Source organism: Hylobates moloch, unplaced genomic scaffold, assembly GCF_009828535.3.
Source record: "Hylobates moloch isolate HMO894 unplaced genomic scaffold, HMol_V3 SCAFFOLD_14, whole genome shotgun sequence".
In the NCBI taxonomy this organism is placed as follows: Eukaryota; Metazoa; Chordata; class Mammalia; order Primates; family Hylobatidae; genus Hylobates; species Hylobates moloch.
In genome coordinates this window covers 94836699-94854010 of record NW_026652289.1, presented here as the reverse complement: position 1 = coordinate 94854010, position 17312 = coordinate 94836699, and the positions used below count along the sequence as shown (strand labels likewise).

The following is a 17312-nucleotide window of genomic DNA, read 5'->3' as shown; positions in this document are numbered from 1 at the left end:
GATCTCAGCTCACTGCAACCTCCGCCTCCTGGGTTCAAGCAATTCTCCTGCTTCAGCCTCCCGAGTAGCTGGGATTACAGACAGGGTTTCACCGTGTTGGCCAGGCTGGTCTGGAACTCTTGACCTCAAGTGATCCACCTGTCACCGCCTCCGCCTCCCAAAGTGCTGGGATTACAGGCGTGAGCCACCATGCCCGGCCACCTGCTAATGTCTTCAAGCAGGTGTTACTGTTCTTCTTTCTAGTTTTTCTAGTTCCCAGGGGCAGAGTATGTCCAAACCAACCTAGCCCATCATTGTAGGAAGTGGAATTTCTCATTTATTTCTAATATAGTATTAAAAACATTAACTTTAGACTGCTTATCTAATACTACTTTATGTGCCCAAATATAATAATGAGTTAAACAAAACGGATACAGAAAGACTTATTATAGAACAAATCCGGCTGGGCGTGGTGGCTCATGCCTGTAATCCCAGAACTTTGGGAAGCCAAGGCAGATGGATCACCTGAGGTCAGGAGTTCAAGACCAGCCTGACCAACATGGCAAAACCCTGTCTCTACTAAAAATACAAAAAGTAGCTGGGCCTGGTGGTGCGTACCTATAATCCCAGCTACTCTGCTTAGGAGGCTGAGGCAGGAGAATCTCTTGAACCCGGGAGACATTCCAGCCTGGGCGACAGAGCGGGACTTTTCAGAAAAAAAAAAAAAAAGAAGAACAAATCCTATTTACAAAGCATTCTTGGTCTGGTGTGGTAGCTCATGCCTGTAATCCCAGCACTTTGGGAGGCTGAGGCAGGCAGATCACTTGAGCCCAGGAGTTCAAGACCAGCCTGGGCAACATGGTGAAACCTTGTATCTACAAAAAATACAAAAAAAATTAGCCATGCTGGGTGCCGTGTGTCTGTAATCCCAGCACTTTGGGAGGCTGAGGTGAGCAGAGCACTTGAGCCCAAGAGTTCAAGACCAGCCTGGGCAACATGATGAAACCTTGTGTCTACAAAAAATATTTAAAAAATTAGCTATGCAGGGTGCCGTGTGTCTGTAGTCCCAGCTGCTTGGGAGGCTGAGTTAGGGGGATGGCTTGAGCCTGGGAGGCAGAGGCTGCAGTGAGCCGAGGTGGTGCCACTGCACTCCAGCCTGGGCAACAGAGCCTGACCGTGGCTCAAAAAAACAAAACCAAAAACCAAAGTATTCTTAAGGGACTCCAGAGTCTTCTACTCAGTTTTACGGAATTCTGGGGTTTTTTTGGCTTCATTTCTTTTGCTTTTTTTTTTGTTTTGAGACACAGTTTCGCTCTTGTTGCCCAGGCTGGAGTGCAATGGCGCAGCCTCAGCTCCCTGGAACCTCTGCCTCCTGGGTTCAAGTGATTCTCTTGCCTCAGCCTCCCAAGTAGCTGGAATTACAAGCACTCACGCGTAGCTAATTTTTTTGTATTTAGTAGAGACGGGGTTTCACCATGTTGGTCAGGCTGGTCTCGAACGCTTGACCTCAGGTGATCCACCTGCCTCGGCCTCCCACAGTGCTGGGATTACAGGCATGAGCCACTGTGCCTGGCCTTTTGGCTTCATTTGTTTGTCAGTACTGAGATTTTCAGTGGTGTTTGATCTTTGTAAAGGAATGGGAAATACATCATTTTGCAAATAAGGTTTCTTAGAGATGATTTTTAAATGTCTCAATGTCTGAATATTTGAAGTTTCTTGTGAGCTACTTCATATATATGCTTTAGGCCAAGAGAATGAATTAATATGAGTATAGCAAGTAGTCTTATGATATCACTTAAACAGGAACTTAATTTTTAAAATCAAACCAGAAGAAGTTATTTCACACACGATAGCTTTTTTTTCTATTTTTCTATAGAAAGATGTTTTCAAAAATTAAACTGGAGAATCCATCCGAACACCATGAAATGTTGATTACAATTTTCTGATTATTTCTCAGTCTGATCAAATCCAGTTACTTACAGCGAAGAAAATAATCATCTATATTAAATATCTTTTTAAATTTTACTCCATAGTCACAATTCGTTTATAAATGGACTAGATCATTGCCAAACTTTCAAACAGATAATTCAGTATTTGCCTCTCTTCATAGCAAGAGCCTGAGAAGCATCCATTTTTTTCTCCCATAATTCCCTTTTTTTCCTTTTCCGATCCTCTTCAGCCAGTCTTAATGCTTCTAACTCACTGTGTAGTCATCGTTAAAGAAGGCAATAAATACTGCAGGTACCTTGGTAAATTGGGTCAATGGTAATTGAGTTTAAACAGAAAGAGTAACATTTGTGTCTAAATGTTTAAAAGTTAGTTTCGCTATTTCTGTAGATCTCACAGAATGATTTTTTCAACTTTAAAATCATTTGCTATTGCTTATTCCTTGGAGTATAAATATATTGAAAATAGCCTATGAAACTCTTTTTACATAATCTGATTCATATAAAATTTTCCAAAGTCATATAATGTCGCATTATGAAACCTGTGTACATGTTCAATTATTTTGTCCTTTTACAATCTTTTTCTAGTATGTGAGGCTATCATATGACACCAAACCTGAAGTCATTCTGCAACTTCTGCTTAAAGAATGGCAAATGGAATTACCCAAACTTGTTATCTCTGTACATGGGGGCATGCAGAAATTTGAGCTTCACCCACGAATCAAGCAGTTGCTTGGAAAAGGTCTTATTAAAGCTGCAGTTACGACCGGAGCCTGGATTTTAACTGGAGGAGTAAACACAGGTAATGTGATGATTATACCAATTTTATTTAGTGTGTTTTAATTTTTTTTTTTTTTTTTTTAGACGGACTCTCAATCTGTTGCCAGGCTGGCGTGCAGTGGCACAATCTTGGCTCACTGCAACCTCTGCCTCCCGGGCTCAAGCAGTTCTCCTGCCTCAGCCTCCTGAGTAGCTGGGATTACAGGCATGCGCCACCATGCCTGGCTAATTTTTGTATTTTTAGTAGAGATGGGGTTTCACCATGTTGGTCAGGCTGGTCTTGAACTCCTGACCTCGTGATCTGCCCACCTTGGCCTCCCAAAATGCTGGGATTACAGGCATTAGCCACCACGTCCGGCCCTTAAATTTTTTTATAATAGCAATTAGATATTTGAAATAAAGATCGACACTGAATATAGATATACTTAACTCTTGTTTAGTAATCTACAGTTTGAAGGTAAAAATGATAATCTAACCTTTTTGGTTATTATTTTGTCTTTTAAAAAAAAAACGCAACACTTTAGAGCAGGATTTGGCAAACTATAGCCTGTGTGCCAAATCCAGCCCAAACCTTGAATAAAGATTTACTGGAACACTGACTTATTTACTGTATTAGTCTGTTTTCATACTGCTATAAAGAATTGCCCGAGACTTGGTAATTTATAAAGGAAAGAGATTTAATTGACCCACAGTTCAGCATGACTGGGAAGCCTCAGGAAATTTATAATCATGGTGGAAAGTGAAGGGGAAGCAAGGTACCTTCTTAACACAAAGCGGCAGGAAGGAGAAGTGCCAAGCGAAAAGGGAAGAGCCCCTTATAAAACCATCAGATCTTGGGAGAACTCAGTCACTATCACCAGAACAGCACTGAGGAAACCGCCCCCATGATTCAGTTACTTCCACCTGGTCTCTCCCGTAAAACCCGGGGATTATGGGGATAACAATTCAAGATCAGATTTGAGTGGGGATGCAAAGCTTAACCATATCAGTTTATATATTGTCTATGGCTATTTTTGTGCTGTAACAGCAGAGGTGAATAGTTGTGACAGAGATGGTATACCCTATAAAGCTTACTATACTGTTTAGTCTTTTAGAAAAAGGTTTTTTGACCCCACTGTGGAGCAAAGCATTATTTCCATCACTTTCCGGCTAGTGGTAAATTGATACAATAATGGCAATCCATTGCCTCAGCAGCAGTAAGAAGTAGCTTTCAAAAATTAATTTGTAACATACTACTGCCTTTTACTCTATATCTTCCCTATCACATATACAGGTTGAATATAAAGAGGGCAGATTACTTTCAGTGTCTAAAATAAAACATTTAAGTCAGCTTGTAAACATCTAATTCATTATCAGCAACTTTTTTTTTTTTTTTTTTTTTTTGAGACAGGAGTCTTGCTGTCACCCAGGCTGGAGTGCAGTGGTGCCATCTCAGCTCACTGCAACCTCCACCTCCCAGATTCAAGTGATTCTCATGCGTCAGCCTCCCAAGTAGCTGGGATTACAGGTGCCCGTCACCACACGCGGCTAAGTTTTGTATTTTTACTAGAGATGTGGTTTCACTGTGTTGGTCAGGCTGGTCTTGAACTTCTGACCTCAGGTGATCCGCCCGCCTCGGCCTCCCAAAGTACTGGGATTACAGGTTTGAGCCACTGCACCCAGCCAGCGACTATTTTTTGAACCTCATTGTGTCAGACGTTTTTCAGGCTGCTAAGAATTTATTCCATAAACAGTAAAAATATCTACCTTCATGGAACTTCTAGTGGGGGAGATACAGATAAGAAACAGATAACTCAGTAATGTATAACATGTTAGATGCTGATAAGTGTTATGCAGACACATGAAGTCAAGAAGAGGGATAGTGAGGGATGATGGGAGGGCTGCTATTTTGTTACATGGTCAAGGAGAGCTGATAAGGTGACATTTGAGGAGAGAGGGAAATGAAGCAAGATATAAGAAAAACATAAGGCAAAGCATGTAAAGGGGAGGAGAGGGCTCATGTGTTGGAAGAATAGTAAGAACAGTCTAATATAGCTTGAGTGGAATAAGCAGAGAGTGCTAGGTGATGAAGTCAGAAGTTCGGTGTATGGTGGTAGAGAAGCATGGTGACTAGTAGAGGCAGTAGGCAGTTCATCACATGAGGCCTTGTGGACCATTATAAGCATTTTGGCTTCTGCTGTGAATGAGAAGAGGAGGTTTTAAGTAGAGAGTCAACAGTTGCAAAGATCACTCGGATGATGTTTTCAAAATGGAGTATAATGGCAAGGCAGCAGTTGAAAGATCTACAAAGATGCTATTTTCATAATTTGGGTGAGGGATGAGATCTGATGCATTATGGAGATCAAACTGAGTGATGCATTAGTTTGCCAGGGCTGCTGTAACCAAATATCACAGACTGGGTGGCTTAAAAACAGAAATTTATTTTCTCATAGTTTCGGAGATTAAAAGTCTAAGAGTAAGTGTCAGCAGATTTGGTTTATCTTGGGGCCTCTCTCTTTGGCTTGCACGTAGTCATCTTCATGCTGTGTCCTCCCTCTCATGGCCTCCTGTGTATAGGTATCCCTGGTGTTTCCTTTTGTATTCAAATTTCTGTATAAGAACACCAGTTGGATTCGGGGCCACTCCAAAGGCCTTATTTTAAATTAATCGTCACCTATTTAAAGGCCCTGCCTCCAAGTACAGTAATGTTTTAAGGTATTATCACATATATAAAGGCCCTGTCTCCAACTACATTCATATTTTGTGGTATTGGGAGTTAGGGGACACAATTCAGCCCATAAGAAGTAATAATGGTCCAGGCATGATGGTTCATGCCTGTAATCCCAGCACTTTGGGAGGCTGAGGTGGGAGGATCACTTGAGCCCAGGAGTTCAAAACTAGCCTGGGCAACATGGTAAGACACTTTCTACAAAAAAAAAAAGAAAAAGAAAAAGAAAAAAAAATTACCCTAGCATGGTGATATGTGCCTACTGTAGCTACTTGGGAGGCTGAGGTGGGAGGATCACTTGAGCCCGGCAGGTCAAGGCTGCAGTGAGCCAAGCCATGATCATACCACTGCACTCCAGCCTGGGCAATAGAGTGAGACCCTGACTCCCTCCCTCAAAAAAAATAAATGATAATGAGGAGTTATATGCTCTTTGGAACTGCCTTTTATACTTTTCTCTCTCATTTTTGACTGAAATAGACTTTTGTCATTATTTATTGTATGTGTGTTTGTTTTGCATATGGTCCTGTGCCACCGAGCTGTATTCTTAATTTTTTCTAAATGACGTGTAGAGCAATAATAAAAAACTACAGTTACTTAGAGGAGAAATGCAAAAACGGACTAGACCAAATAACATGGTAAAATTTAGTGTTATATGTGTTTCTGGCATTTGTAGTGATTTGATATTGTGGGGTTTAGTGGTTTTTGTTCCTTTTTGGTCCTTGTGTATTCTTCTGTAGGTTTGGCTATGACCTTGTTTTAAGTTTGTTATGACCTTGTTGCCTTATATCTTGTATGTGTAGAGAAATATATCACATGTTATAGTGTTACAGATTGAGCACAGCATTGTTCTGAACACAATAATGACTGTAATCCCAGAACTTTGGGAGGCTGAGGCATGAGCCCAAGAGTTCAAGACCCACCTGTCTCTACTAAAAAAAAAAAAAATTAGCCAGCTGTCTTAGCACCCACCTGTAGTCCCACCTACTGGGGAGGCTCACAAGGGAGGATCGCTTGAGTCCAGGAGTTTGAGGCTACAGTGAGCTGTCATTGCGCCACTGCTCTCTTTCCTGGATGACCCTGTCTTTAAGAAAATTTAAAAAAACAAAATAAACTTTTTTTATGAGCAGGTGTGGCAAAACATGTTGGAGACGCCCTCAAAGAACATGCTTCCAGATCGTCTCGAAAGATTTGCACTATCGGAATAGCTCCATGGGGAGTGATTGAAAACAGAAATGATCTTGTTGGGAGAGATGTAAGAATTATTTTTAAAATGTCTTATGTTTGAAATTATATATAAACAAAATTATAGTAAGAATAGTGCCAGTTTAAAATATTTATGATTATATTATACTTTTCAAATTAAGTTTAAAAGGTATTTTCCTGAGGTTTACTTCTCAATTTTTGGAAATGCATAAATAGAAATAATTCATAACTGTAAATAATTAAGTTCATAAATATAAATGCTGTTAATAGTGTTGGCACATTTTGCTTTCAGTCTTTTATGTATAAAATTATTTCCCATTTTCCATATAAGCTAGTCTTTGTAATTAAATTTTTGATGACTACATGACATGAGAATTTTATTCTAAGAATAGGGAATAGGAGTTAAATGCTAGTGTTTTGTTTGAATAGGTTAAAGACATGTGAATTGGTTATAGATATTTATCAACACTGTTAAAAAGAATTACTGGCTGGGCGCAGTGGCTCACGCCTGTAATCCCAGCACTTTGGAGGCCGAGGCGGGCTGATCACTGGAGATCAGGAGTTCAAGACCAGCCTGGCCAACATGGTGAAACCCCTTCTCTACTAAAAATACAAAAATTAACTAGGAGTAGTGGCCTGTGCCACCTAGCTACTTGGGAGGCTGAGGCGGGAGAATTGCTTGAAACCGGAAGGCAGAGGTTGCAGTGAGCCGAGATTGAGCCACTGCGTTCCAGCCTAGGTGACAAAGCAAAACTCCATCTCATACATACATACATACATACAATTACTGAATTATAATGATCACTTTCAAGTGTTATTAAATTTCTAATGTCAGTTTTAAAGAGTCTACTCGTGGCTGGAAAAATAGCAATATTACATTTTATCGTTTTTTACAGTGTCTTTTTTTTTTTGAGATGGAATTTCACTCTTGTTGCCCAGGCTGGAGTGCAGTAGTGCAATCTGGGTTCACTGCAACCACCACTTCCCAGGTTCAAGTGATTCTCCCGCCTCAGCCTCCTGAGTAGCTAGGATTACAGGCACCCACCACTACACCCATCTAATTTTTGTAATTTTAGTAGAGATGGGGTTTCACCACGTTGGCCAGGCTGGTCTTGAACTCCTGACCTCAGGTAATCCACCCGCGTCGGCCTCCCAAAGTGACGGGATCACAGTCATGAGCCACTGTGCCTGGCCACAATATCTTTTATATATTGTAGTTTATTCACTTAATAATCTGATAATAGTTTATTTGCACTATTTACTTATTTATTGCTTCTCTCTTTGCATGTGATGATGAAATATATAATTCCACAGTATGGGTCAAGATATAATCATGTGTTTCAACCCATTATTGATTAATCTTCAGCTGCTTAAAAGCTTATGCTTTTTGACACATTCTTTGTCATTTCGTATTTATTTCTGTATGTAAAATAGAATTTTACTTCTTACTTGTCTTTACGGATTATTTCAAAATTTATTTTACATCATATTGTATTTAATCCTGCTCACTAACTCTTTTGTTTGCTATTGTTTAGGTGGTTGCTCCTTATCAAACCTTATTGAACCCCCTGAGCAAATTGAATGTTTTGAATAATCTGCATTCCCATTTCATATTGGTGGATGATGGCACTGTTGGAAAGTATGGGGCAGAAGTCAGACTGAGAAGAGAACTTGAAAAAACTATTAATCAGCAAAGAATTCATGCTAGTAAGTGAATTCACAAATTTGTTATTGTTGAAATTGTCCTGGGCTGTACTAATAGCCAAATTCAAAGAAGGTAGAATGTTCTTTGAAGTGCTCTTTCTTACATAGCAAGATAACATAAGAAACAACCAACAGTAGTTGATCTTAGACAAAATGATAAGACCAAGGAAAAGAAGTGAAAATTGGGTACTCAGTTATCAAGGCTAAAACCAAAAAAAGTTCATTGGAAGTTCTGTTGTTATTGCAATTCCATTTCAGCCCAAGGAATTCATAAATATTCTTTTTTTTTTTCTTTGAGGTGGAGTCTCGCCCTGTCACCCAGGCTAGAGTGCAGTGGCATGATCTTGGCTCACTGCAAGCTCTGCCTCCCGGGTTCACACCGTTCTCCTGCCTCAGCCTCCTGAGTAGCTGGGACTACAGGTGCCCGCCACCATGCCCGGCTAATTTGTATTTTTAGTAGAGATGGGGTTTCACCATGTTAGCCAGGATGGTCTCAATCTCCTGACTTCATGATCCGCCCGTCTCGGCCTCCCAAAGGGCTGGGATTACAGGCGTCAGCCACTGTGCCTGGCCCATAAATATTCTTAATGTGTGATTTATTCCAATACATGGCTGTGAAATTCAAGATTAAAAACTAAAAAGGGAAGAAAATCACTGAAAGAAATAAATCAACTTAAAATTTATGAAATGAGTATCACTGTTTGGCTAAATGTGTCTTAAAAATTATATTCCTGGGACTGATTTTTCTTTCCAACCATGCCTGAATTTTCTGGTTCAACATCTAAATTTTTATTTCAAATAAAGGAAAATTTGTAACCTAAGGACCCAAGAAGTTGAGCTCTGTGATGAAGTGAAATAGAAATAAAAAAACTACAGAACAGTGTTTACAGATTATGGTGGAGTCAGAGCTTTTACTAAAAGTTAAGAATGTGCTGGGCGTGGTGGCTTACGCCTGTAATCGCAGCACTTTGGGATGCCGAGGTGGGTGGATCACCTGAGGTCAGGAATTCTAGACCAGACTGACCAGTATGGTGAAACCCTGTGTCTCCTAAAAATACAAAAATTAGCCGAGCATGCTGGCATGTGCTTGTTGTCCCAGCTTCTCGGGAGGCTGAGACAGAATTGTTTGAACCCAGGAGGCGGAGGCTGCAGTGAGCCGAGATCGCGTCACTGCCTTCCAGCCTGGGTGACAGAGCAAGACTCCATCACCAAAAAAAAAAAAAAAAAAAAAAAAAAAAAGTTTAGAATTGTTTGTAGTCCTACAGATACCTTTTTTTTTTTTTCCATTTTCTCAGTGCACCGGAAGTTATTGTAAAAGCAAAAATTCATATTCTTCACTAATTTTTTTCTGTTGCTTTTCTAGAGGTCTTGGAATTTTATTGATCAGTTCCAGTTATGTAATTCTGTCACCAATTTCTTCTTTAATTTTTAATTTTTTTTTCTTTTTTTGAGATGGAGTCTCACACTGTCGCCCTGGCTGTTGTGCAGTGGCCCGATCTCACCTCGCTGCAACCTCTGCCTCCTGGGTTCAAGCGATTCTCGTCCCTCAGCCTCCCGAGTAGCTGGGACTACAGGCACTCGCCACCACGTCCTGGTTAATTTTTTGTATTTTGGTAGAGAGGAGGTTTCACTATGTTGGCGAGGCTGCTTTTGATCTCCTGACCTCGTGAGCGCTGGCCTCGGCCTCCTGAAGTACTGCAATTACAGGCATGAGCCACTGCACCTAGCCGTCCTTTTTTTTTTTTTTTTTTGAGATGGAGTCTTTCTCTGTCTCCTAGGCTGGAGTGCAGTGGCGCGATCTCGGCTCACTGCAACCTCCACCTCCTGGGTTCACACCATTCTCCTGCCTCAGCCTCCCAAGTAGCTGGGACTACAGGCGCCCGCCAACACACCCGGCTAATTTTTTGTATTTTTAGTAGAGACGAGGTTTCACCGTGTTAGCCAGGATGGTCTCGATCTCCTGACCTCGTGATCCGCCCGCCTCGGCCTCCCAAAGTGCTGGGATTACAGGCTTGAGCCACCGCGCCCAGCTGAGACGGAATCTTGCTCTGTTGCCCAGGCTGGAGTGCAGTGGCACGATGTCGGCTCACTGCAACTTTTGCCTCCTGGGTTCAAGCAATTCTCCTGCCTCAGCCTCCTGAGTAGCTGGGACTACAGGCACATGCCACCATGCCCGGCTACTTTTTTGTATTTTTAGTAGAGACGGGGTTTCACTGTGTTAGCCAGGAAGGTCTCGATCTCCTGACCTTGTGATCTGCCCGACTTGACCTCCCAAAGTGCTGGGATTACGGGCGTGAGCCATTTCTTTTTTCTTCCTTCCATGTGGTGTTTGAGACATTCGTTCATTTTTTTTTTTTTTGTGTGTGTGTGTGTGTGTGTGTGTGTGTGAGTCTTGCTCTGTCACCAGGCTGGAGTGCAGTGGCATGATCTTGGCTCACTGCAACCTCTGCCTCCTGGGTTCAGGTGATTCTCCTGCCTCAGCCCTCCCGAGTAGCTGGGACTACAGGCGCATGCCACCACACCTGTTTAATTTTTTGTATTTTTAGTAGAAACAGGGTTTCACTGTGTTAGCCAGGATGGTCTTGATCTCCTGACCTTGTGATCCATCCATCTCAGCCTCCAAAAGTGCTGGGATTACAGGCATGAGCCACCGTGCCCATCCAAGACTGTCATTAATTTCTATTTTAATGTCTCATTTGGAATCAGAAATATATATTTTAAAAACGAATAAAAATCGATGTTAGAAGTTCAACTAATGTATTAAAAAGCAAACTAAAAAGTTAGTATCTTACATTTCACGTCAAGAGCTCAGTAAAATATGGAAAACATAGTGAATATATAAATTATTTGCTGTCTATTATATATTGGCTTTTCTAATTTTGTCACTTAGAGAACAGCCTTTAAGATAGTGACAAAGTATTCATTATTTAATTTACTTATGTGAACTGATATCAGGTGGAGTGCTTAAAGTCAAGTCAACATAGTCTTAGAAATTATGTTTTTACTTTTTAATTTTTTTTTTCAGTAAAATCTAAACTTAGAATACTGAATTTTGCCTAATTTTTTTTCTTGGAGAGAAACTTGCTTAGGATGAAATAATTTTTTAATTTAACTTTGCTCTTTTTAGGGATTGGCCAAGGTGTCCCTGTGGTGGCACTTATATTTGAGGGTGGGCCAAATGTTATCCTCACAGTTCTTGAATACCTTCAGGAAAGCCCCCCTGTTCCAGTAGTTGTATGTGAAGGAACAGGCAGAGCTGCAGATCTGCTAGCATATATTCATAAACAAACAGAAGAAGGAGGGTAAGTGTATGACAGCATTTTAATTAATTTTATTTATTTATTTATTTATTTTTGATACGGAGTCTTGCTCTGTCTCCCAGCCTGGATAGAGTGCAGTGGTGCAATCTTGGCTTACTACAACCTCCACCTCCCAGGTTCAAGCGATTTTCCTGCCTCAGCCTCCCAAGTAGCTGGGATTACATGCATGAGCCACCACGTCTGGCTAATTTTTGTATTTTTTTAGTAGAGATGGGGTTTCACTGTGTTGGCCCGGCTAGTCTTGAACTCCTGACCTCAAGTGATCCACCTACCTCGGCCTCCCAAAGTGCTGGGATTACAGGCATGAGCCACCGTGCCTGGCCCATTTTAATGAATTTATTAAAGTGGCTTGTGGTTTTTAGAACACAGTGTTGGATTCCTCCCTGTGTTTTATGAACATGAAAATTTTAAGTTTAATACAATACTTTGTTAAGGGTTGAGGAAATAGCCTGACTCACATGTTATGGGAACAAATTAAAATAAAACCATCTTCATGGAACACAGTTTTGTAAGATCTGTCAAACGTAGAGGCACTTATGTTTTAACGTAGTAGTTTCATTTCTGGGAATTGTTCCTACAGATGTACATCTGTGAAATAATATATGTTTAAAGCTACTCATTACAGGGTTCTTCATAAGCGTAAAAGATTGGAACAAAGTAAAACATGAGAAGACTAGATAAGTTATGGTGTATCTATACAAAGAAATGGTTTATAGCTGAGTAAGAATGGTTTTGAGAAGATTACCACAATATGTACATGCAAAAAGGAAGGTGTAGAGAAGCATATATATTGTGCCACTTTTTATATAGAATAAAAGGAGAGGGGATAGTTTGTATATGCAGAAAGACATCTTGGAAAGTTACGTAAGTAAATGATTCCTAAAAATAGTTGTGATAGAACTGGGCAGATGAAAGACAGTGGGAAGGAGACTTTCACTATTAATTTTAATATTTTAACATTTTATATTTTCTACTATTTTTGAGCCATGAAAATGTATTAAGTATTCAGAAAAGAAAAATATGAGTTCCTGTGTTTAAGAACATCGTGGTGAAATACTAGTTTATACCTCATAATATCTTCAAATTATTTTTATACAATATCTTATGTGAGTACTGATATTGCCACACACATACTGTTTGATGAAATTCACAAAGTAATTCAAAAAGAAAAATCACTCCATTTCATTTATTTTCCTTCTAACATTTGTGTTGGGAGTCTCATGAAGGAAGAAATAATCCCACCCAAGGTGAATTATGTAGTATTAATACATTATTTTCAAAGGTCTTACATGGATCTACCTGTACTTCATATTGATCCTACAAATAATGGAAGATGAAATCAGTGAATTATGTTTCCTTTTATTCCAGGAATCTTCCTGATGCAGCAGAGCCCGATATTATTTCCACTATCAAAAAAACATTTAACTTTGGCCAGAATGAAGCAGTTCATTTATTTCAAACACTGATGGAGTGCATGAAAAGAAAGGAGCTTGTAAGTAGATTTCAGCAGAAATTTAAAAAGCTGATAGGCCTTTTTTCTTTCATTCAAAACACATTCTAAATTGGTGAAATACTTTTGTTTTTATTTGGATTTTAAACTTTGAAATCTTTATTAACCATAAAAAATATGTCATTTATTGGTCTGTTCAAGTTGAGAGGTATCATAGAAGGAGGCCTGTAGTTTTTTATATGGTATTGAGACTGTGTATTTGTGCTTCTGTTTTAGGAAAAGTTTTATGAAAAGTAACTATGTCTGAACAGATAATGTTGAGTACCAAGAAAGAACTGTAAAGAGTTGTTAATGGTTTCTCTAATAAAATGTTTGGAAAAAAATTTTTACTGTACTTAAAGCCTATTAAATTAAAGATCAGTGCTGCTTTGTTTCAATCATGTAAATGTGGGCATAAGTTTTCAGAGATAAAATTTTTTAGCAAGCCTATAAATACATAACATGATTTGATTTGCTGTCTTTTTCATTGCAAGTTTTTGTAAACTATGAAATAAAGTTGCCCCAAAATTTTGTATTGGGGTTATAATAATGTTTCACATTCTTTTCTTTATTTTTATTTATTTATTTTTTTGGAGACAGAGTCTCGCTCCATTGCTCAAGCTGGAGTGCCGTGGTGCAATCTCAGCTCACTGCAACCTCTGTCTCCTGGGTGCAAGCGATTCTCCCACATCAGTCTCCTGACTACAGGCGTACGCCACCATGCCTGGCTAATTTTTGTATTTTCACTAGAGACGGTGTTTCACCGTGTTGGCCAGGCTGGTCTCGAACTCCTAACCTCACGTGATCCGCCCACCTTGGCCTCCCAAATTGCTGGGATTACAAGCATGAGCCATGGGCCTGGCCATCTTTCACTTTATGAAAAATGTTATTAAATTACAGTTTCTGAAATGGTGCTATGTTTCAAGTAATTTAAAGACATTTGCAATAAAAATATTGACCAAACATTTGTCTTTCAAGAATATATACATTATGTGAACATGTAAATGTTCATTCTGTGGAAGGAACTGTAGGATTTATTTACCCTGATAAGGAATCTATAGCCTCAGCCCCTAAATTTCTTACTCTTGTAAGGGACATAAGATAGGTCAAAATATGAATATAATATGAAACCAAATATTCTTAGTATATTTGCCATTTTATTTAGTAAATGATAGTTTTTTAAATTTTTTTGGTTTTTTGGTTGAAATAAAGTTACTGACTATATACATAAATATATTATGTGTACGTATGTTTATATATACATCATACATAGATTCCTAGATACATACATATATATTTTGCCCCCCATATAGTTTGAAATTACTGAGTTTTATGATGCCCCTTTGTTTTAAAAATATAAAGGCATAATGTTATGAATTTATCTTTAAATAGATCACTGTTTTCCATATTGGGTCAGATGAACATCAAGATATAGATGTAGCAATACTTACTGCACTGCTAAAAGGTAAGCCTCTAAGAACTTTTTTATTTGTAAGACCTTTTATTTTATATATGTATATGTGTGTGTATGTGTGTATATGTGTATGTATATAAAATATAGAACCTTTTAACATGGCTAAATGCTTGCAAAGTGAATTTTCAGTCATTTTTCTTTGTGAAAGACACAATGTTGGTTTCCTTGGCGGTAAGGTAACTTTTGATTTAATCTTGTAGAACTTAAAAAATAAAAGTTTTTAGCAAGATTTATGCCACCAAACCTATTTAATAGTCCTATTAAGAACGTCTAACATCCTGGGCCAGGCATGGTGGCTCACACCTGTAATCCCAACACTTTGGGAGCCAAAGCAGGAGGATCACTTGAGGCCAGGGGTTCAAGACCAGCCTGGACAAGATAGACCCATCTCTACAAAAAATTTAAAAATTACCTGGACATGGTGGCATGTGCCTGTAGTCTCAGCTACTTGGGAGGCTGAGGTGGAATCACTTGAGCCTGGAAGGTTGAGGCTGCAGTGAGCTGTGATCATACCGCTGTATTCCAGTTTGGGCAACAGAGCAAGACCCTATCTCACAACAGACAAAAATTAGCTGGGCATGGTGGTGTGCACTCTGTAGTCCCAGCTGTTCAGGAGGCTGAGGCAGGAGGATTGCTTGAGCCCAGGGTTTGAGCTTGCAGTGAGCCATTATCATACCGCTACACTCCAGCCTGGGTGACAGCAAGACCCTGTCTCTAAGAATAAATAAAAATGTGTCACTTTCTTAATCAGCTGAAAAATAAGTGTTTAAAGGTTATAAGGCATTAGTTGATAGAATTTAAAGATAGGATTTTAAAACATGTCATCTTCATTATGAAAGGGAAAATTTGAAAACTAGTGGTATCTTTTAGGACTAAAGGATTGAAGCACACACACACTGATCCTCTCATTATCTCCCCAAAGACATCCAACAGATATAACAACATTATAGCGAAAAATCTCTGTGAATAAACTATGACGGTATCCCATCCGTCTACCTGAAAGTTAGTGTAGAGTGATGTGCCAGGAGCCCAGCACATTAAGAGGATACTGTCCTTTTATTTACAAGAATTTTCTTGCATATTAGACCATAATAAATTGCCAATACATTAAGCATTTTTAAAATACTGTGATAAAATATATTTATATCATCTGGGATCATGGTATCAAGAGATCACAAGTGATAAGAAACCTAGAAACCAAAAAGGAAAAAAAATAAATGGGATTGCATAAAAATAAAAAATAAGGCTGTGTGCACTGGCCCACACCTGTAATCCCAGCAATTTGGGAGGCTGAGGCGGATGGATCACTTGAGGTCAGGAATTCAAGATCAGCCTGGCCAACATGGCGAAACCTCATCTCTACTAACAATACAAAAATTAGCTGGGGTTGGTGGTGGACGCCTGTAGTCTCTGTAGTCTCAGCTACTCTGGAGGCTGAGGCACAAGAATTGCCTGAACCTGGAAGGCAGAGGTTGCAGTGAGCCAGGATCACACCACTGCACTACAGCCTGGATGACAGAGTGAAACTGTCTCCCCCCCCCCCCCAAAAAAAAAAAAAAAGGTTAAAAAGAAAGTACCATATTCATGAATTATTTACCATGTACTTTTCTGTGTATTAACCACTGTGTTTAAGTGGTTTACATTATTATCTCATTTTATTCCTACGAGTCAGATTTCCTATGGTTTTACTCATTTTATAGATGAGGAAACTAAGGAATAGAAATGTTAAAGTGGAGGGATCAAAAAGAGCTGTTAAAAATTAATAAGAAAAAGATGACTACCTCGTGGAAGAATGGGTCAGAACTTATGTAATAGATAATTAGTGGAGGAATCCAAATGCTTAGAGAAAATATGGAAGGATGGCCAATGTTACAGTAATAAATTTTGGGAGGCTGAGGCAAGCAGATCGCTTGAGCCCAGGAGTTTGAGATCAGTCTGGGCAACCTGGCAAAACCCTGTCTCTACAAAAAATACAAAACTTATCCTGGTGTGGTGCCATGCACCAGTGGTCCCAGCTACTTGAGAGGCTGAGGTGGGAGGATCACTTGAGCCCAGGAGGCAGAGGTTGCAGTGAACCAAGACCACGCCACTGCACTCCAGCCTGGACAACAGCGAGAGACCTGGTCTCAGAAAAGAGAAGAAGGAAACTCCCCTCTCCTTGGCACATGGAGAAATGGTTATGGTTATACCCCTCCCCTGGTGGATGGTAGAAGCAATCTAAAGTATTGTGGAGTATATCAAAAACCTTAAAGTATATATCTTTGTACCTAGCAATTTGATTTCTAGAATGTCATCCTATTTGAATAATCAAGTGTGTGCACAAAAACATACTCAGCAAAAAATTCAAAATAACCTGAATATCTACCATTTGAAGTATTTGTTAAATAAATTGTGGCTCACCTAAGTATATATAATGGAGATTTATATATAATTTTAAGAAGAACCAAGGTACGATATCAAGGTACATAAAGCAAGCTACTGAACACTTTTGTAGTATGAACCCATTTTTGAATAAAAAATGGAAAGTATATGTATGAACTTGTATGTGCACAGAAAAGTACCTGACAGCTATTTTCAGAATCCTAATAGCACTATCTCTGATAGAAACAGTTCATCTTTGTTTTCTTCTCATTTCTCTGCATTTCTAAATGTTTGCAATGAATGGGAATATGTCATTTATAGTTGGAAAGGTAAAGTTCTTAACCCTGGG

The 17312-nt window shown here is 39.4% G+C and overlaps 1 protein-coding gene across 6 annotated transcripts in view; it reads left to right on the top strand.

The window, feature by feature from the left end:
• TRPM7 (transient receptor potential cation channel subfamily M member 7) overlaps positions 1-17312 on the top strand; it is a 130368-nt gene that overhangs the window by 41425 nt on the left and 71631 nt on the right. For all 6 annotated transcript variants that reach the window (XM_032174094.2, XM_032174093.2, XM_058427145.1 and 3 more), the window contains exons 5-10: positions 2514-2727; positions 6540-6664; positions 8151-8322; positions 11447-11621; positions 13008-13131; positions 14521-14593. In XM_032174094.2, the coding sequence (XP_032029985.1) occupies positions 2514-2727; positions 6540-6664; positions 8151-8322; positions 11447-11621; positions 13008-13131; positions 14521-14593 (883 nt within the window). The remainder of the gene's footprint in view (positions 1-2513; positions 2728-6539; positions 6665-8150; positions 8323-11446; positions 11622-13007; positions 13132-14520; positions 14594-17312) is intronic.